The 22,231-nt window shown below is 48.5% G+C and overlaps 1 protein-coding gene across 3 annotated transcripts; it reads right to left on the bottom strand.

Annotated features, from left to right (window-relative positions):
- Positions 1-313: 313 nt before the first annotated feature.
- On the bottom strand, positions 314-21,999 carry tspan11 (tetraspanin 11). Of its 3 annotated transcripts, none has more exons than XM_055650471.1 (9): positions 21,634-21,999; positions 12,608-12,703; positions 10,036-10,227; positions 8,286-8,360; positions 7,529-7,633; positions 6,325-6,483; positions 2,341-2,427; positions 1,628-1,732; positions 314-1,420 (listed from the first exon to the last, which is right to left on the bottom strand). In XM_055650471.1, the coding sequence occupies exons 2-8, from the start codon at positions 12,698-12,700 to the stop codon at positions 1,658-1,660; spliced, it is 786 nt and encodes a 261-aa protein (XP_055506446.1). In that variant the 5' UTR covers positions 12,701-12,703; positions 21,634-21,999; the 3' UTR covers positions 314-1,420; positions 1,628-1,657. The 3 variants fall into 3 exon arrangements, with proteins under 3 accessions (XP_055506446.1, XP_055506444.1, XP_055506445.1); XM_055650469.1 differs by lacking the exon at positions 21,634-21,999 and adding an exon at positions 21,209-21,379; XM_055650470.1 differs by lacking the exon at positions 21,634-21,999 and adding an exon at positions 21,222-21,378.
- Between the last annotated feature and the right edge of the window lie 232 nt (positions 22,000-22,231).

The following is a 22,231-nucleotide window of genomic DNA, read 5'->3' as shown; positions in this document are numbered from 1 at the left end:
CTCCGACTCTCAGTCCGAACAAGGGTTTCAACCCAAAATGTCACTCATCCCTTCTCTCCAGAGTGGCTACCTGTCCCGCTGAGCTGCGGCAGCACTTTGTGTCTATTTTCTCTATGATGCTTGCAGCCAGCGAATAGGCTGAGTTCAGCTTCATGAAACCAGCGATCTCTCCAGCCCAACACAAGTAACTTGTGGGCTTCGGACAACAACTAATCAGAATCTCCTGATCATCGACACACAGATACGTCTTTATTTCTGTAAAACAAATAACTATTTACACATTTGCACATCCAAGCAGACCGTTTTAATTGAATCTTGCCAAACATCGGCCAATGGAAAACATTATGAGGGACTTTGATTTAGGAAGAATAAAGTATGAAATTAAAATACTTTAAACAAGTGTTCTGTTATTTATAAAGTAGTTCACTGCATTTTTTTTTTTAATTTCTCATAGAAATATCTTTCTGTTTTCTCTAATGTTTGACGAATATTCTGAATAATAGGCAAGACCAGAAAACACGATGAAAGGACTGCCTTGCTGTAGCGCCCATGGGCATCCCAGCAACCCATCAGTGCACAGGGATTCGCGCTACACGTGCTCTCTTCCACACTGGCTGATGGCGGGGTGTGTGTGAAGGAACTGCAGATGCTGGTTTACCCCGAGGATAGACACAAAATGCTGGAGTAACTCCGTGGGACAGGCAGCATCTCTGGAGAGAAGGAATAAGGTGATGTTTCGGGTCGAGACCCTTCTTCCAAACCAAGAGGCAGGGGAGAGGGGAACTGGATGTCCTTAAGCATCATCTGCTTTGATCTGTCGGTTTCCCACGTTACCCCTTCCATATCGCTAGTCTCCCTCTTTCACATTTCTCATACTCACACTCTCTCTCTCACGCACACAGACTCAGACACATCCACTGCACCACACACACACACACAACACACACGTGGCCACCGCCCGCCCTGCCTGTCCGTGGAAGGTCTGAGGCCCCACATCAGCCTCGTCCGTCAACAACCAGGGACTGTCCGGGGTGAATGGGTCGTTGAACAGCAAAGGAAGAGGGGGAGTGTGGACGGTACTGTCCCCCGCCCCCACGGTAGGTCCCCCCTCCGCGTTACGGACTCCCCTGCATTAGGTTGCCCCGCGGTAGGTCCCTCACGACGTAAAGCGCAGCAAGCTGTGTGAGGGCAGAGGGGGGTGAGCAGCGATACACATCGTGGCGACTACACTCCAGCTCTAGGTAATTACAGCTCAGTGACGGAGTACATTACAGGTGATGGGTAAATGATACCGCCAGCATCCTGCACGCACTGCTGCCGCTGGTCAAGTGCTTCATGCCGGCAGGCAGCTCCCGCGGGTGACCGGCGGCGAGGACTGACTGGTTCTCAGGTAAACACCAGGTCTCCTCCTGCCTCACATCTGCAAGAACACAAATAGGAATCCTCAATGTCACATCGTCCTGCTCCCCAAATCCGCCCGAGGGGGGGGGGGGGGGGGGGGCAGCAGCAGTGGGAACTCAGGCCAACTCACACAGTGACATGGGACGGGGGAGGGGGCAGGGGGGAGAGGGGGAGAGTGGGGAAGGATGGGAGAGAGCGGAGATGGGGGTGGGATGCAGAAACTCACGGGCAGCTCACGCCTCGGACACGCGTGCCGTCAGCTCTGGAAACATCCCTCCTCCTCTTTGATGAGCACACAGATGAAACACGCAGTGGTCACGGCTCCGATCAGCTGCCACGCAAACAGGAGCGGCTCAGTGTGGGGCAGAGGAGGTGGTGATATCCCGAGTCCCCCCCCCCCCCCCCCCCCCCCGACTCTCACCCCCCCCATCCTCTCCCACCCATGTCAGAGCTACACCCGCTACTGGACAGACAGGGGCTGCGTAGCAAGATCCCACTGCTGGCAGAGCGAAGAGACTGACACAGGCCTTGCTGCCCATCGAGTGGCTGATGCTATCCCCTTGCTGGACCCAACCTGATGCCACTGCCAGCACAAACCGGCCCGACCCCTGACCTGCGGCTCCTGCCGTTCCCTGGGGACGGGACGGTGCAGCTCGCAAACACTCCCCAGTCCATCAACACCGGCATCAGACCCTCCCTTGGACCCCTCTCCTCCTTCAAACCCCCCCTCCCCCAGAATCCCTCTCCCGTCCCTCAGACGCCTTCTCAACCCTCCCCCTCTCAGACCCCCCTCCCAAACCCCCCGGAACCCCCTCGGAACCCCCCTCCCCTCCCTCAGACCCCCCCCTCAAATCCCCCCCCCCCCCCCCTCAGATCCACGCCCCCCCCATGGCCACAAATGGCCACACCTGTAAGCAGACTTTGCCAATGGGCACTCACCTGTAAGCAGGCAACGCCAATGCCAACCGCTCCCATGATCAGCAGGTGATCTACCAGCACTTGCTCCAGGACTGTGAGACATCCACCCTGCCAACAGGAAACACACAGCTTCAGACCCAGACTCAGATCAAGTGCAAAAGGAGATGATGCGAGTAGCAGATAGTAATGAGGCCCAACTCCAACATAATTTTGACCTTGTCGAATGTTTTACTCATGATTGAACTCTGCTGATTTTCGCCAATGTGAGTGGCAGCTTTGAGCTGAGAGCCAGCAGTTCAAATCCCTTCTCAAGACTGCAGGGCAGTGTTACACAACACGGAATAGCCATGGTGTCTCCATCTGCACTGATCCATTGTACACTCTGTACAATTTCCATAACTTGATTGACCTACTAGTTAAGGCCCTAAACTGGGGCAAGATCAAGTTTGGAGGTATTGGACTGGAACTTCAAGGTTCAACTGGGTGAGACGGTTTGCAGGTAATTGTGGCAAGTTTAGGTGGCATCTCCTGGGGGATGAGAGTTTGAGGCTCTGGCCAAGTATAATTATAAATGTGGGCTGTTCCACACACCTTGTACATATACAGTAAATGGAAGGATCCTGGGGAGTGTTGTAGAACAGAGAGACCTGGGTGGTGGTGTGGGAGGAGGAGGTTGCAGCTATATGGTTCAATGAAAACGGCAACACAGGTAGAAAGGTTGGTATTACAGGTGAATGGCATGCTCGTTGCCTTCGTCGGCTGATATAGTGAGGATAAGAGTTGGGACATCTTACAGTTGGTCAGGTGGACGGGGTGATGAGGAAGGTGTTTGCAGACTTGGCCTCATTGGCCAGGACACTGAGCACAGGAGACTGGGACATCATGTCACAGCTGTTTAAGGTCACATTTGATGTACTGTGGCTTACTGTGTACAGTCCTGTTCGTCCTGCTGCAGGAAGAATGTCTTTAAACTAGAAAGGGTGCAAAGAAGATTTACAAAGATGTTACTGAGTCTGAAGGGTTTAAGTTGTAAGGAGAGGCTGGATAGGGTAGGGCTTTGTTTGCCCCTGGAGAGTAGGAACTGAGGAATATTGCAAATAGTGTATAGAATCATGAGGGGCATAGATAAGGTGAATAGTCACAGTCTTTCTCCCCCAAGGTGGGTATCAAAAACTAATATAGGTTTAAGGTGAGAGGAGAAGATTTAACTGTTACCTGAAGGGCAACTTTTCCAACACAGGGTATATGGAACAAGGATGAGGTAGTCGAGGCAGGAACAATGACAACATTTGAAAAGCACTTGGACATGTGCATGGATAGGAAAGGTTCAGAGGGATATGGGGCAGGCACAGGCAAGTGAGACTAGCTTGCTTAAGGAAAATGTTAGGCATTGACACGCTGGGCTGAATGGCTTGTTTCTGTGTGGTATCACTCTATGACTCCATAACAACCTCCTTAAGTTTGGGTGTGCACAGGAATGAATTTCCATGTCATATCTACTTCATGATGGTATGCAAGCCCCGATACCAAACAATGATCTACAACAGAGAGAGTCTCATTCTCAAGACCAGCGTCAGTGCACGACACAGCACAACAACACACTGTAATGCCTCCCACAAGCTTACTGGGGGAAGTGGGTCTAATCTTCGGATCTAACAGAAGCTGACATCAGTCCAGCACCAAGGTTGTGAGCCTCAGCCATCGAGCTGCAGTGTGCAGAGGACATGGATCGACCCAAGAATGGAGCAACAATTGGAGATTGGGTGTAAAGTTGTGGACAACGGCTGTGGGTGGCCAGAGTTCTGGACCATTAGCCCAGAGGCATGAATTCCAATTCCACTGTGGCAATTTAAATTCAGGTATTCAATAAATCTCTTACTTTTAGTAACAACAAGAACCGTGAAACAATCGGAAGGTCATAAAAATGATTTTGTATTATGTATTATGTAATGCGTCTGTTTGTATGTATATCTATGCTATATGTTTAATGTTTGATGAAATGTTGGAACCTGTATCGAGCTGTACTGATAACAAATTCCACCAGCCTGGCTGTGTGGTCATTAAAATACAATACAATACAATACAATTTTAGATGACATAAAACCTTCAGGCCTGGTAGCCTGGTGCCCTGGTAGCCTGGTGCCCTGGTGCCCTGGTGCCCTTGCCCCATGTGGATGTTGAGACCTTGGACTGCCTATATGGGCCACATCATTCTCACATTCCGTGCCGGGGGAAGTGAGTGAACAATGAACGTCAGCTCTACCGGTGGCACCGTATCTCCTGAACAATATTTAAAAACATGAAAGTGGTTGAAAGAATGAAACGGGATGTGGACGTGAATTAAATGCAATAGCACGTACACCGAGCACTAAAGGCAAAGGTTCAAAACTCTCAAAGCACTGCATGGATCATTGACTTCTTGGAATTTCACCGAGTCCAGAAATATTCAAATTACTTCCCTGCTGTACATTCTGACACGGCGATGAGAAGGGACGATGATCAGGTCCTGTAATACTGAAGAGATCCCGCCACACTTCTCATTGCTGCACACCAACAGTGGTGATCTCACAGGACACGGGTAAAACCTCGCTTGACGTCAGCCACTTCCCACCCTCCCAATGTGTTTATGTCACGATGCCTTCAAATTCAAAGGCTTGGTGCTTGTTGGAGTAGCTACCGCCTTTCGAGATACAGCATGGAAACAGGCCCTTCACCTCACTGAGTACACGCCAACCAGTGATCGCTCCGTACACTAACACTATTCTACACACTAGGGACAATTTACAGAAGCCAATTAACCTACAACATTTGCACGTCTTTGGAATGTGGGAGGAAAACGGAGCACCTGAAGATGTCACACATCTGAAACATCCATCGACCCACAGCATTACACAAGGAAAATATTTAAAACATCCAATTTAAATGACAAAGAAGAATTCACATTAGACCTAAATGACCACTAGTGCGATCTCTCTGAACTGCTGGCCTTAGCATGAGAACAGAAAAGCAAAGCTGCTGGCTATCAGCATGGTCTGAAGAAGGATCTCGACTGAAACGTTGCCTGTCCATGTCCTCCAGAGATGCTGCCAGGCCTGCTGAGTTGCTCCAGCACTGTGGGTGTTGTTTTGGCTACACTAAAGCGCCCAGCTTCTCACGGCCGATTCCTTCCACATCCTCTGCATTCTCACACCCATTTTCACCACCACCCCCAATTAGCAGCCAACCTGCCCTCCTCTCAGCAGACCCCACTCACCCACCCGCTTCCTCACCAACAATGGTCAGGGTGAAGTACGATAATGACACCTCACCCTCAGACCATTCTCAGCGACCATCATTCCAAAGATGGTCATTTCATGCTGTTTTGAGAAAGCAGCCAATATAATCAAGGACCAGTCGTTCCCCCTTCTCCCCTCGCCTGCAAGACAAAATATACAAAAGCTTGAAAGCACGTGCCACCAGATCAAGAGCAGCTTCTTCCCTGCTGTTATCAAACTGCTGAACTGTTCTCCCATAACCTAGATTTTGTTCACCTCAATAAGATCGTACCTCATCCTCCTGCACTCCAATATAATACAGGAGAAGAAACGATGACCATTGCTTATGCCATGTACAAACATAAAATCACGAGAGGAATCTATCGGGTAGATGCACACAATCCCTTCCCCAGAGTGGGGGAATCGAGGGCCAGAGGACATAGGTTCAAGGTGAAGGGGAAAAGATTTAATAGGAATCCGAGGGGAACCTTTTCACAGAACGGGTGGTGGATGTACGGAACAAGCCACCAGAGGAGGTAGTTGAGGCTGGGACTATCCCAACCTTTAACAAACAGTTAGACAGGTACATGGATAGGACAAGTTTGGAGGGATATGGACCGAATGCCAGCAGGTGGGACTAGTGTAACTGGGACCTGTAGGCCGGTGTGGGCCGTAGGGCCCGTTTCCACACTGTTTCACTCTATATGAATAGCAGCATAGGGTGTTCACCCCCCGGCCAGTCGTTGCTTACCTCCACCTTGTAGATGTTGGAGGGGTGGTCTCTACTCCCGCAGGCCTCCGTCACAGTCTTGCAGCAGCTGTCAGGCACCAGCCTGTTATCGGATGCCGGTGAGCGGATGTAGGCACTGTCCTGCCAGTCAGTTGCGTTGTTGCTGCCACAACACTTGAACTGCAGCAGAGGGAGGAAGACCAGAGTCAGAGTCTGAAGAAGGGTCCTGACCCAAAGTGTCACCTATCCACGTTCTCCAGGGATACCGCCTGGCCCGCTGAGTTACTCCTGCATTATGTGTTGGAGCAGTGTCATCTTCTGGCGAATTAACTTGAATATTGTTTTCCAAAAACAAAAAAGGCATCGTGCTTTTTTGAAATAGTTAGTCATCTGCAAAAAATGTGTGGTGGAGAGAGAGCCTTTCCTGTCTCCAGTCAGGCTTTTGGCACTTAAAACAGTGTCGCAAAAGATGCCTGCAGCGATATCATGGCACTGTGAGATCCTGGCATTGGGAAGTGGGGGATCATGTGAACATATATGTTTACCCCAGTAAGTGCGTGATAGATCCATGCATTAGATGGTGAGGATCACATGCCCAGGTACCTGTGACCCCGATCTATTCATGTATGATCCCTGCATTAGGTGGTGAGGGATCATGTGAACAGGGGTGTTGGCTCCAGTCAGTGCATGTGAGAGGCAGTACAGGGTGATCCAAGTAGACCATTGCCCCAGGACATCAACACGGGATATTCGGCATAAACAGGAACTGGGTGTGGTGCTTTTTATCTTGACCCAGAGACTTATCCCATGACGTGGCCTGGGGACCCGGCCCAGAGACCCCTCAGAAAGACACAAAATGCTGGAGTAACTCTGCGGGCCAGGCAGCATCACTGGAGAGAAGGAGTGGGTGATGTTTCGGGTCGAGACCCTTCTTCTCAATGAAGAATGGCCCTCTTCTTCTGTCATACACATCAGTAACTGCAACCTCAAAACACTCCGCATCTTAAACCTTGCTCTAGTTAACCAAATAAAATAGATTAACATTACACTCAGAAAGATAGGAACAGAGGGTTTTTTTGTGGGCAACATTCCTCAAAACGATGCATCATTGCCCACAATGAAGGTTTGTGTTTCTCAACTACCAGCATGTTAGGTGCCAGCGAGAAGACTAAATGTAACAGAGCCCCGCTCCAGGCGTGTTGCAGTGCGGTGGGTGCGTACGTACGTGTTGCTGGAGCCGGTCGATGGAACGGGTGACACTGTGTTCGGCCGGCTCGCCATAACGCTCCAGCATCGCCCTGTTCAGGTGCTGCGTCAGCTCACCGCTCAACTGCACAGGAGCAACAGGGGGAAAGAACAAAGAGGGTCAGAGCGAGTTCACTGCTTAATACCACAGCCAGGCGGGTGGGTTTTACACAGACAGTGGTGAATCTCTGGAATTCTCTGCCACAGAAGGTAGTTGAGGCCAGTTCATTGGCTATATTTAAGAGGGAGTTAGATGTGGCCCTTGTGGCTAAAGGGATCAGGGGGTATGGAGAGAAGGCAGGTACGGGATACTGAGTTGGATGATCAGCCATGATCATATTGAATGGCAGTGCAGGCTCGAAGGGCCGAATGGCCTATTCCTGCACCAATTTTCTATGTTTCTATGTTTCTATGAAAGGCAATGACCCAGGTGAGGGAGGGAGGTGAGTGAGGAACGTGGAGTGAGGGAGGTGAGTAATGAGGGGTGAGTGAAGTGAGTGAGGAGCGAGGGGGAGGGGGGGAGGAGAGTAAGGAATGGTGGTTGACGATCTGAGCATTTTATCAAGGATCCATTTTACCTCTACAAACTCGATACCAAACAGCAGTGCGACCAGCCGTGTGCTGAGTGTACACAAAGGCAGGTCAGAGGGTCCCGGCGTTCTCGGGGTCTAGCACGTTATGTTCACTATCCTGAAACTTGAACACAATTTGATTTCTAAAATTGGAGTTAAACTCACCCTTCGATAATAAATGCAAGCAAGCACGCCCGCCACCAACTCAATCAGGAAGATTAGCAAGAGCAAAGAAAAGTACTGAAAAGTAAAGGAAAACAATTACAACTATGAACTATGAACCTGACCACCTGTAACTACAAGCTGTCCGCTCCATGATCCAATCACAGGTGGCATTTGCTGTAGCACACAGGCAGTTTAACCCAAGTGGTTGTCCTGTGAATGCTCCAATACTAATGATCCGTTCTGATTCCTCCCCAACCCCCTCTCATCTCCAAAATGCCCCGGCCCCTTCATTGATTAATGCTCTCTACAGCAATCACTTCACACAGCGCGACTTCCACATTTTCACCACCCTGTTATAGAATTCCTCCAATATTATTGATTTATTTTGATTAATTACTTATCATCATTCATCTCAGCATCCGACAACACAGAAACAGGCCCTTTGGCCCAATTTGCCCATGTCGAACAAACAGCCGCATCTACACTGGTCCCATCCCTTCCCACGTTTGGCCCATATCCCAATAAATCTTTCCTATCCATGTACTTGTCCAAATGTCTTTTAAATGTTGTTATAGTCCCCACCTCAACTACTTCCTCTGGCTCGTTCCATATGTGGAAGTGTGACTCAATCGTGGAAGGTACGGACAGGAGATTCTGTGGCAACAGGCGAGACTCGAGGATGGTTTGTTGCCTCCCTGGTGCCAAGGTCCAAGACGTCTTGGAACAATTGCTGGGCATTCTCAAGGGGAAGGGGAGCAGCCGCTGGTGGTTGTGCATGTCGGCACAAACGACGTCGGGAAGAAGAGGAGGGAGGTTCTGCAACGCGAGTTTAGAGAGTTAGGACGAAGGCTGAACAGCAGGACCTCTAGGGTGGTTACCTCTGGTTTGCTTCCAGTACCTTGTGTTGGTGCGGGCAGGAACAGGGATGTAAGGGATCTGAATGTGTGGCTGAGGAGCTGGTGCAGAGTTGCTGCACTAATAACCCAGAGACCCGGGTTCGATCCTGACTACGGGTGCTGTCTGTATGAAGCCTGTACGTTCTCGCCGTGACCTGCGTGGGTTTTCTCCGGAATGAGGTAGGTAGTAGGTCAGGACTGCTCTCTAGTTGTGGTGGATGATTCAGTTGCCTGATAGCAGGTGGATAGAAGCTGTCCCTGATGTAAACCACGAATAAACGTATAAACCAGGAGGAAGACAACGGTGCCCATAGTTTGCTCAGTGGCTGCTTCTCAAGGGTCATTCTATCGGGTAGCAAACACTGCCCTGGACAGTCTGACCCACGCCGTGAAGTGAAAACACACACACACATTTCTGGCTGACCCTCAACATTTTCATAATTTACCACATAGGCCTTGAAGAACATACAGACCTGGTGAAGTGGGACAAGGGGTTAAATTCTCCCACAACCACCGTGTCCTCCCCACATTTATGTGCCTTCCCTTCCATGACAGCCTACTATGCGGGTCCTTGCCCAATGGTCGAGTAAACCCCCAGGCCATTCTCTGTAACTGCAGCGTTGATGAGCTGTTTTGCATAGGTGCACCCGGGTTTAATGTCAGCGATCCTCAGACAGCAGAATTTATCACTAGACACAAAATGCTGGAATAACTCAGCGGGACAGGCAGCATCTCTGGAGAGAAGGTCCCGCTGAGGCTCTCCAGCAATTTGCGCCCATCTTCGGTGTTTCACCAGCATCTGCAGTCCCTTCCAACAGAATTTATCACAAGCTGTTCTCATGTAAAATACTTACTGCTAGGAGAGCAGACTTCTGCTCCCGAACGACCGCACAGCAGCCGAGGAATCCGGTGACGATGACAAGGCATCCAGCGAAGACGAGGATACACGCAGAGACGGCAAACGTGCTGGAAGGCAGCAGGCTCAGGTACTCTCTCTTCTCGTTCAGCGTCCAAATCCCAATGAGAAGCACCCCTGCCCCTGCCAGCTGTTCAAACACCAGGCACAAGAGAATCACTCAACTCACACGGCACGCGAAAACACAAGAGCTCTGCCATAAAGCAGAAATATTTCAGTTATGAAAGTAAAACTATGGAACATTGCAGCACTTAGGGCTGGAGCCAAATACATGTGTCAGGGTACCCGAGGCACCACTAGGTCACCAATTCCATACTCTGCTGTTCAAGCAAGTTTCTAATGTCTAATTGTACCCGCCTCATTGTACCCGCCTCGACCACTCCTTGCACAGTTCTATCAGGGGAGTGTAGGAAGGAACTGCAGATGCTGGTTTACACCAAAATGCTGGAGTAACTCAGCGGGACAGGCAGTATCTCTGGGGAGCAGGAATGGGTGACGTGTTAGGTCGAGACCCTTCCTCAGACTGTAATGGTTGTGGAAAAGAGACCAAGGGGCACAGGTACATAGTTCCCAGAAAATGACGACACAGGTGACCAAGATGGTGATGGCAATGTATGGCAACTTGTCTTCATCAGAGGGGGCATTGGATAACATCCAACTGCTGTGGAGGACAGCGAGACCACACCTGGAGTGCTGAGCCGTGTTCTGGTCAGCATCCCAGAGGGAGGATGTCAATAATCTAGAGTGGATGCAGACAACATTCACTGGGACGATGTCGGGTCTGACAAGATCAATTTATAAGGGGAGACTGGATAGGCTGGGGTTCTTTACCCAGGTGTGCAGGAGGTTAACATTATCGATGTCTATAAAATCGCAAGGGGTGTAGGTAAGGTTGATGGCGACAGTCTTATTTCCCAGCATAGGAGAGTCTAAAACTAGAGGGCATAGTTTAATGTGGGAGGTGAAAGATTTAAGGAGGATGGGAAGGGAAATGTTTTCACAGAGGGTGATGGGTCCATGGAACGAGTGGCCGGAGGGGCTAGTTGTGTAAAAATATCTCCCCGCCCCCCCCCCCCCAATGTTCACACCTGTAAACCAGGCTCTGAACTTCAGACTCTGAAGAAGGGTCTTGACCCAAAACATCACCTATTCCTTTTCTACAGAGATGCTGCTTGACCCACTGAGTTAAGGTGCTGTCCCACTGCGGCAACCTAATCTGCGAGTTTAGAAGAGTTTGCCCTCGACTCAAACTCGCAGCATGGTCGACATGTGGTCCTTGGAAGTCCTATGAGGTCACAGGAACTTTCCTTCATGCTCGAGGGAGGTTCCCGCATACTCGCGGCCTCAGCTAGGTTGCGGATATTTTCTCAGCATGTTGAAAACTTTTCCACAAGTTAAAATTGGTCAGCATGAGCCTTTTGAACTCGTATTGCAGTGGAGTGGCGTCGCCATGTAGTTATAGGCAGTCGTAGGCAATCTCCTTTGCTGACCGGGCATTAGCTCCCTGGAGTTTTCAGGACCAAGGAAAACCGACCGGTAATGTTAAATGCCCGCTAAACTTTATTAAAAGTTGTCTGGCTTCTTAAAAGTGTCTCCACTCCTTCTTCCCCCTTCTCCCAACCTCTCTCCCCACCCCACTCTCTAAAGGACTTACTGTACACTGTGCTGCTGTCTTTTACCTTCCTCTTGATCGCGGGTGTGAATTTCAGACAGTGCTCCCCCGCTTTCCCTGGCTGTGTGCGTGCGTGTGTGTGTGTGTGTGTGTGTGTGTGTGTGTGTGTGTGTGTGTGTGTGTGTGTGTGTGTGTGTATGTGTGTGTGTGTGTGTGTGTGTGTGTGTGTGTATATGTGTGTGTGCGTGTGTGTGTTTTCAGGCGAGTGCCCTCGAGCTGGAACGTCGAAGACAGTCGCTGTAAAGTCGCATCAGTGGGACAGGCCCTTTACTCCAGCATTTTGTGTTTAATTTCAGTGGCCTGTCGCCCTCTGCAGGAAGTTCCATCATATCGCAGTTGTGAATGATCGCTCCCTGATCTTGCAACAATGTCCCCACAAGATTCTGCCAACACCTACCTTGCCATGCATCACAGCGATGCAGCGGGTGGAGCTGCTGCCTCACAATAGACCAACAGCAACCCAGGTTCAATAGCACCCTTGGGTGCCAAAAGTGGAAAGTTTGTACATTCTCCCTGTGACTGCATGGCCTTGTCATGGGTGCTCCAGTTTCCTCCCAAATCATGCAGATTGCCAGGCTAATTGGCTGTCATTAATCACCCCCTCTTGTGTATATAAGTTTTGGAATCTGGGCAGATGGCTTATGGTAGGGCTAGTATTAAAAAATGGATGGGTGATGGTCTGTGCAGACTGCGGGCCAAAGGGCCTGTTTCGGTGCTGCATTTCTCTCTGACCTCTCAGGAATTTACACATGTTAATCTCATTTTATGTTCAGCCTGACCCCAGGGTGGCTGAGAACCATCTCTCACTGTCCACTGACACTAACGGCATCTCACTTACCCAGAAGATGATGTTGAAAATAAACAGCAAATACTTCAAGCAAATTGTCAGACAGTCTTCGGAATCCTTTTTATACTTTTTTATCATTGTCATTTTCTGAAAAACAAAAGAAACAAAATAAATGAATGTTTTATTCAGAACAATAAGTAAGTGCTTACCCAATTCTGGATTTAGTTTCAGATTAAAGGTAGAGTGGTGCACAGTGGTTAAGTAACCTGTGACCAGTTTCATAATCAGAGGTGTAAACTAACAACATACTATGTTGCTGGATAGTACGGACTCTATAACTTAAATCATGCTTTTCAGATTTTTTCACTGAAGTAATTGAATTGAAATACTAACTCTTCTTCCTCAGCTGCTGCCTGAGTGACCGAGTGTTTACATGAATCATAACGTCATTAGGAATAGAAGTGGAATTAGGTTGTTCAGCCCATCAAGTCTACTCCACCATTCAATCCTGGCTGATCTATCTATCCCTCCTAACCCCATTCTCCCCATAACCTCTGACACCTGTACTAATCAAGAATCTATCTATCTCTGCCTTAAAATTATCCATTGACGTGGCCTCCACAGCCTTCTGTGGCAAAGAATTCTACAGATTCACCACCCTCTGACTAAAGAGTGAATCTGGTGAGTCCATGAACTTCCAAGGAATGCACGGACCTCCTGTAGGAATGGCCACCATAGATCTGTACATGTCAGCTGCTCCATCCCAGCATCCTTGCTGCCACAATGTTTACTCTGCATGTTGTGTCGAAGCACTCATCACAGACGCCACATTTAATCATTTCTCAACACTTGAGAGCCGATTGATGTCCTTCCCACATCATTCTCCATCTGCCATCATCAAGCCCACTCTATCTGACTCTGCATCCTCCACATGACTTGTTCTCTCTCCACCCACCTTGGTACCATGAACAAACTTACAGTGGATGAAAGGACCAACTTGGTCTATTCACATCAGTGAACAGCTGAGGCACGGCGCTGACACTACTAACAGCTCGCCTGTTGCAGGCCATTGCCCAATCTTCTAACCAGGCATTCCACTTGAAAATCAAGAGACTCCCTACACAAATAGGTTCAATGTTGTATTGTATCTACTCCTCATGATCTATCCTCACCCACCATTTCTCAGACACAAAATGCTGGAGTAACTCAGTGGGACAGGCAGCAATCCTTCTATCCAGAGATGCTGCCTGTCCTGCTGAGTTTCTCTCAGCATTTTGTGACTATCTTTGGTGTAAACCAGCATCTGCAATTCCTCCCTACACATTTCTCAAGCACAATTGTTTTCATAGAGACATGATGACAATTCTAATGCTATGATCTTTAAGCACTCTGTTTACAGATCTTCGTTTTGCCTGATACATTTATACCTTCTTGGTAAAAGATAAAAAATAAAACTGCTGAACATCCCAACATTTCTCGCCGTTATAATCCATTCCTCTTTCCAGTTCCTGTCCAATAGGTGGTTTACTTGCCTTTTGTCTATTTCTCCTACAGTTTTTTTCCCACAATCAAGAGCAGTTATTTGTCATGTGCAATGGGGCTGCAACCAGACAATTGACTTCTTACTTGCTGCAGCTCCACAGGCAGATTAAACTCACTAACAAATAAACAAATAGACAATAAATGATCAACCACTCTGTAAACTAGGCTTACTGTTTGATTTCAAAAATATCCCTAATCCTCAGTCTAAAATTACAAATCTTTTAAATCATTCTACCTGATCCTTGAGCAAGACAATGCTCCAAATGCTGTCCAATCAATGTTTTGGTATATCTCCATCTTTTCTTATTCCTCTTTCTCTTTACTGCACTGGTAGCTCAGGGGACTTTTTCTCGTTCTTTTCTATCCTTTCCTTACACTTTTTCCTTTCTTCTTTTCATGCTTTCTCTTTGTTTCCTGTTTTCCATTTTTTCAATTTAGGTTAAGGTTAAAAATGAAGCTGTACAATAATTGTATCATTCTAGATGGTGAATGTTTTATCTTTGTACAATTGCTTCTAATAAAATAAAAAAATAAAAAAAAAAAAATGTTTTGGACCGTTGCAATATGACTCATGCCCAATGCCTCGACCCAGGAAAGCAATTATACCAAATGCCTCTTCATTATCCTGTCCACCTATGTCATCACTTTCAGGGAGCCATTCACTTGCACCCCGAGATCTTTCTGTACATCAAAGCTCCTGAGGTCACTGCCATCTACTGTGGAGTGATTGATTGGCAGATCTTTCACCTCCAAAAGTACATTACACAACGTTCACCTGGATTAAATGCCATCTGCCATCATTCCCCCAAGTGGAAGATGAGGTGCTCATCCTCATTGATTTTCCTCCCCTCTCCTCCACCTGGTCCCATCTGCTTATCATCCCTCCCTCGCCCGGTTTTCCCTTTCACCCTCTGTCGCACCCCTCCCTCTCAGCTCTATGTCCCAGCTATCTCCCTCTACACACTCGGCCCTGAAGCAGGGACTCAACGCAAAACATTGATCATCCCTTTCCCTCCACAGATGCTGCTTGACCCACGGAGCTCTTTAATCAGTTTGTTTGTGTTATTTTGGGAGCAGGGACTGCGTGTCAGATCAGCATCATTCAGCGGGAGGGATGCAATCTCGCTGCTGACTTGGATTTTTATTTACATCAAGTCTGACCTTGTAAACAATTATTCCTCTTGACTGCCCACACCCTCATCAACGCCAACTCTGCTTTCCTATTTCATCCATCTGTTTGAAATGTCACATCACAAAACTAAAACATAATCATTGTTCATCACTGTGTAACTTCATCATGGGGTCATAGTCTACACCTATAGATGAAACCTTTTTACTGCTCTGGTTAACTCGTTAGAAATTTTTTTTGTAGATACTGACAGTATTTTACAATGTTTACTTTTTAATTTCCTTTTTTGAAACCTTTTTGACCGACACATTCATTTGCTTTACTCGCAACTTTCTTTAAAATGTATTACTTTTCCCCAAACCCCCTCCCATCCATTTTTAGTTTTGCTGCAGCCCCAATCTTAATGCACACTGACATTTTCTCAATCATGGTTCAAATGATCAAAAATCATCAAGGCAGCTTTTAAAATATGAATTTGTGTTCAAGAGAATGCTTTCACCAGGATACTCTAGGACAAACATTATGCACGTCCATCCTCTCTTTCACATTGCTCCAAATTGCATAAACTTGAATTGCTGCCAGTTGCTTCATTTTGATTTTTTTTTTTTTGCTTTTGATGGTTGTGTGAAATATAATTACTGCACGGTGTCACACACTCCCACTCAAGCACTCAAATGCCAAATTCACACAAATAGATGTGAGGTCCTTCCATCCATGCAAGTGGCTGAACGTAACAAGTAGCATGAGTGGAAGGCAAATGTAATACTTACAGCCAAAATCATCCGCCCTTGCATGGAGCAGGCTGTACTCCACGACCCATGAAAGTGGTGTTAAAGTGTTGCCCAATTAGTCACACCCACGGGCTTTTTCCCCTTCGGTAAATCCCCAACTTAATTAGCTTTCACTTTGGCTTCGGACAGTCCCTTTGCAACTAACGTTCACCACCCACTGTGCATTCCAGATTGATCGGGCAGAGTGGCACGGCTGCAGACTCACAGCTCCAGGGACAGGCGTTTAAACCATCCTGACCACTTTCATTTCCAGAGCCAAAGAAAAGTGACTTGTCCCAATGAATACCAGCAGTGACTTAACATTGGCCGCAACGAAGTGCTGAGGAAGAATGATAACGACTGTGTGGCCAAGTATTGAGCCAACTCGATTGTTACCAAAGTTCACCGATGATACCACTGTTGACCCACAACAATCATGAGATGGAGTACAGGACCAATAACCTTGTGTTATTGTGCAAGAATAATGATCTTGCCCTAATGTCAGAAAGAGTTGATTGCTGACTTTAAAAAATAAAAGGGGAGGAATATGACCATGGGGACGGAAGAGGAAGGGGCACAAGTCAAAAAAAACAGCCGGTCACTACTTGTCCAAAGAAGGGCACAAATAACTGGAGTAACTCAGCAGGTTAGATAGCATCTTTAGAGAAACAGCATGGAAACAGGCCCTTCGGCTCACTGAGTCAGTGTTGACCAGCGATCACCCTGTACACTAGCACTATCTCACATACCAGGGGCAATTGGCAACTTACAGAAGACAATTAACCTACAAAAACGATACATTTTTGGAATGTGTGAGGAAACCAGAGCACCCGCACGGCCAGGGGGAGAACGTGCAAACTCCGCACAGGCAGCACCCACGGTCACAATCAAACACAGTTCTCAGGCGCAGTAAAAGGCAGCAAGGCAGCAACTCTACCGCTGTGCCACTGACCCGCTGTCTGGACAACAAGGATCGGTGACATTTCAAGATGAGATCCTTCCTCAGACTGGTTGTAGGGTGGGGGCGGGAGGTGGGGGGAGATGAAAGATGGAAAAGCTTTTACCCCGACTCACACTCTGAAGAACAGTCTCGACCCTAAACGTCACCTCTTCCTTTTTTCCCCCAGAGATGCTGCCTGACCTGCTGAGTTACTCCAGCTTTTTGTGTCTATCTTCACAAAGCTTTTTGCAAATGATTGTTAGAGTCATGGGACACCAGGGAAACAGGCCCTTCGGCCCACCTTATCTGCTGACCAAGTTGGCATTCTGGGCTGGTCCTATTTGCCTGCATTTGGGCCATATCTCTTTAAACCTGTCCTATCCATATGTCTGTTCAAATGCTTCTTAAAAGGCATTATCCGTTACATGACATTTTATCAAATGCATTTTAAAATCCATTTGAAAAAAAAATCAAGTAACAACCAAATCGAATCAATACTTGTTGTCCCTGCTCATTTTCTGCTAATATGACAAGAGGAAATATTTTGTGCAGAAGTGTCATGTGCAGATTGTATGTGGCAAGTGGTGGAGTCTGCCCGTTTCCCTGGTGTCCCATGACTCTAACAATCATTTGGAAAAAGCTTTGGGAAGATAGACACAAAAAGCTGGAGTAACTCAGCAGGTCAGGCAGCATCTCTGGGGAAAAAAGGAAGAGGTGACGTTTTGGGTCGAGACTCTTCTTCAGAGTGGGAGTCGGGGTAAAAGCTTTTCCATCTTTCATCTCCCCAAAAACTCCCGCCCCCACCCTGCAGGTACCGAGGACAGGTTCAAATGCAGCATTCAAAAGGGAGCTAGCTGCACAAATATCTGGGAGGAAGGAATTTGCAGCACGGTGGGGATTGGGAGGGGGACGGGAGGGAGTGGGAATTAACAGGACCGTGGGGGAGAGGGGTTATGAGGCAGAGAGTGGGGCAGGCTGTGGTGGGTGGGAGCAGAATGGGGCGGGGCTGTGGGGGGAGGGCAGAGAGTAGGATGGGGTTGTGGGGAGGAATGAAGCATAGAGTGGCACAGGCTGTGGGGGGGGGGGCAGAGAGTGGGACGGACTGGGGGGGGAAGCAGAGAGTGGGATGGATGGGGGTGGGGGGGGGGGGGGGGGTGGTGGGGGGGAGGCAAAAGAGTGGATAGACTGGGATGAGCTAAGGAGACAGAGTAAGACGGGCTAGATCGCTCTTCAGGACTGGATGAGCGTTTGGTATATCACCATTTTATCACGATGTGCAAAAGTAATTTTGGCCAATGATCACCTGCTTTTCCTCTCCTAATGTGACTAATATTTAGTTTATCCTCCATTTTTGACGAAATATTCATGTTTGTAGTCGTCTACAACTGTCTGTCATCTGTGGGCTAGACATGGGCAAATGGGACTAGCATGAATAGGGCATCTTGGACAGCATTGGTGAACTGGGCCAGAAGGCTGTTTTTGCAGCTTGCGAGTCTATATGGAGGTTGGCAACTGTGGTGCTATTGACACCCCCTCAGCAACACCAACACAGAGCGACACCAGCCTCACTACCAGAGTTTGAATCAGCATCAGGGGACACAGGAAGAAACAGGAGGCCATTCAGCCCTTCATGCCTGCCATCTTTCATTAGACCATGGCTGACCTTTCACCTTAGGTCTACTTTGCTGCATCAACCCTCGATTCCTTAACTATTCAAAACAACAATGCACATTTCTTTTGACTTTCCAAAACCATCTTGGATAGATAATTCTAAAGATTAACCACCATCTGGGTGAAAATGTTTCTTCTCACCTCGATCAAGAACGGTTGACTACTTCGTCCGAGTCGCTGATCTCTGGTTCTCAATATCCCAGCCGTCAAAACACGACCCCACCCCTGCATCTAAATTGTCAAGCATCATGAGACTCACAAATGCTACAAGAACCATCTCTCATTCTTTAAACCTCCAGAGTTGGAGCCAACCAACCACTTAATCATTCCACACAGGACCAATCTCCAATCCCAGGAACAGCCTGCTGCACTCGGTGAATTACAAGTACATCCTTCTTTCAGCAGAAGGTCATACATGTCCACAGTATAGCAACATAATCATTGTTTGACATTGCACTCCAATCCTCTGGCAACACCGACTAACATAGTCCTGTTACCCAATTCTTTGCCAAACCTGCAACTTAACTTTCCATACAATACAATACAATACCATTTATTTGTCATATGAACCTCACATGAGGTTCAAACGAAATTTGGTTTCTGCAGTCACACAAGAAAAGAACCAAGACACACACCAACACAATTTACACAAGCATCCATCACAGTGAATCTCCTCCTCACTGTGATGGAAGGCAAAGTCTTATCTCTCCCCTACTCTCCATTCTTCTCCCGATGTCAAAGTCAAAGCCCCCGGCGGGCGCTAGCAAGTCCGCCGGGACACAGAACATAGAAGATAGACACAATATGCTGGATAGGCAGCATCTCTGGAGAGAAGGAATGGGTGACGTTTCAGGTTGAGCCCCTTCTTCATGCTACTGAGACAGAGTCTAAAGAAGAACCTGATAGATTCTGGAATTTTCTCCTTTGCTGATATCATGATAATTGTGCTGTTCTCCATCTTCTCTTTTCCATTTTTTCTTAAATAAAGTCATAAAGGAGCAGAATTAGGCCATTCGGCCCATCAAGTCTACTCCGCCATTCAATCCTGCCACTCTCCCTCCTAACCTCATTCTCCAGCCTTCTTCCCATAACCCCCGACACCCGTACGAATCAAGAATCCATCTATCTCTGCTTTAAAAATATCCATTGACGGTCACCACAACCTTCTGTGTCAAATAATTCCACAGTTTCACCACCCTTTGACTAAAGAAATTCCTTCTCATCTCCTTCCTAAAGGAAAGTCCTCTCCACATCCACGGTAGACAAACGTGCTGGAGAAACTCAGCGGGTGCAGCAGCATCTATGGAGCGAAGGAAATAGGCAACGTTTCGGGCCGAAACTGAAGAAGGGTTTCGGCCCGAAGCGTTGCCTATTTCCTTCGCTCCATAGATGCTGCTGCACCCGCTGAGTTTCTCCAGCACTTTTGTCTACCTTCGATTTTCCCGCATCTGCAGTTCCTTCTTAAACTCTCCACATCCACTCTGCCCAAGCCTTGGATTACACTTGTTACATTCCAATCTGTGGAACAATCTCAGAATCCAAGGAATCCTGGCAGATGTATACACGCACAATCTCTGTCACCTTGAGACCCTGGGGGTGCAAGCCTAATGTTGTTCCTTTGTTTAAGAGCAGCAGGAATAAGGCAGGTAACCACACACCAATGTGCCTTAAATAATTGGTGGGGAACTCGTTAGAGAAATTTCCATGTTGTCCTGATGCCTGAGAATGGAATTACAACCACTGAGGCCCTTCCCTTTAACCTTCTGCCTGGCTCCCCATATTCACTCTGCCCAACCACATCCTTTTTTCAATCTATGTCACCGGTATCGATGGGTACAGTGTCCTCTGGCTGCTACCGCCCCCCACCCCCACCCACACACACACCATTTAAAAGACATTTTGACAGGTACATGGAAAGGAAAGGTTTAGAGGGATGTGGGCCAAACGCGAGCAGATGTTCAAAACGGGCACCTTGTCGGGGCTTGGACAAGTTGAGCTGATGTTGTACCACTATGAATCTCCCCCACACTTCTGCTCCCCATCCCCACTCACACCCTCCCATTCCATCCCATGTTCTCTCCTCTTCCCCTTTGCTTCTCCTCTGCCCTCTCCCCTCCTCCCTCTCTCTCCCCTTTTCTCTCTCTCTCTCTCTTCCCATATTCCCATTAGCCTCGTTCCCCCTCTATCTTCCAACGCTCTCTCCTTCTCTTCTACCCTCTCGTCTTCTTCCCATTCCTCACTCCTCCCCCCATCTTTTCTCCATCCTCCCTCATTTTCCCTCCTCCCAACCTGCCCCCCCCCCCCCACTACTCACGCCTTCCATCCCCTCTCCTCCCCATTTTCCCCCCCACCCCCCCCCCCCCCCCCCCCCCCCCCTCTACCTACTGACCTTCCCTCGGGGAGGTGGTGGTGGGTCGGGGTGGGGGGAGATTGACTGCGACACTGTGCCATAAATCGGGCAAACAGGGTGCTGTTGGCAGCGAAGCAGAGTCCCCCCACCAGCCGCCCTTCTCCCCATCAGTCCCCACCCTTCCCTCCTCAGCTCCCCACTCTTCCCCACCCTGCCCTCTCCACCCCGCACCCTTTCTTTCCCCCCTCACCCTGTGGACGGACCTCTCCGCCGCTGCTCCGGGAGTGTCGGTCCTTGCTCCAGGAGTCTCTCCCCTCGCCCGTCGGAGGGTCGATGCCTGCGAGCACCCGGTGCTTGTCGGTGTGACTCCCCCCCCCCGCGGGGAGCGGCCGACTGCGCCGTGAATAGCGGCTCCAGTCGCCGCCTCCCGAATCTACCGGCCCCTCCCTCCCTCCGCTGCTGCAGCGGCCGCGGGCAGATCCGCACAGAAACACCGCCTTTGAACAGAAAGCGCGGATTTGGCCAACGAGGCGCGGCCCCGGCACTAAACCCCAGAACCTGCTGAAGCGGCGCAACTTCCAAACGCAAGTTGCCTCTCGCTGGGAATGCTGGAAACCAAAATCTCCGGGGTTGGGATCATCATTGGAATGCGCATTGTCAGTGAATCATCTCTACCTTCAAATTAACTGTTGTTACATTTTCATTAAATCCAGCATTATCATTCCATTTCCATTTTAACCCATTCCCATTCTCACACTGAACTTCTCCCCTGGGCCTCCTCCATTGCCAGAGTGAAGCCACACGCAGATTGGATGAACAGCACCTCCTATTCAGCGCGGGTAGCCTACAACCCGTCCCAGCGGTACGAACATTGGATTCTCAAATGTTAAGTAACTTCTACTTGCACCACCCTCCCACCTTGTCCCCTTCCTCAACGCTAGAACTGTTACAGAGATCATGATATGCTGTAATTTTTAATAACCCTCTTCGCTGTCTGCGAAACCACCCTCTTTAGTGCCATCTGCAAACTTACTAATCATGCCCTGCATATTCTCGTCTAAATCATTAATATAAACAACAAGCAGCACCGACTCCTGAGGCACACTATGTCAGAGGCCTCCAGGCCGAAAAACAACCCCATGAAAGGCCTCACTGGTCCATATAAACAATGTCTATGACCTTGCCCTCATCAATCTTCTTGTCTTCTTGTTTAAAAAACGACAAATTTGTAAGATACAACCTCCCATGTACAAAACTATGATGACCTCATGAG

This window comes from Leucoraja erinacea, chromosome 19 (assembly GCF_028641065.1).
Source record: "Leucoraja erinacea ecotype New England chromosome 19, Leri_hhj_1, whole genome shotgun sequence".
Classification (NCBI taxonomy): Eukaryota; Metazoa; Chordata; class Chondrichthyes; order Rajiformes; family Rajidae; genus Leucoraja; species Leucoraja erinaceus.
The sequence above is the reverse complement of the archived record's forward strand: the minus strand, read 5'-3'. Positions and strand labels throughout refer to the sequence as shown.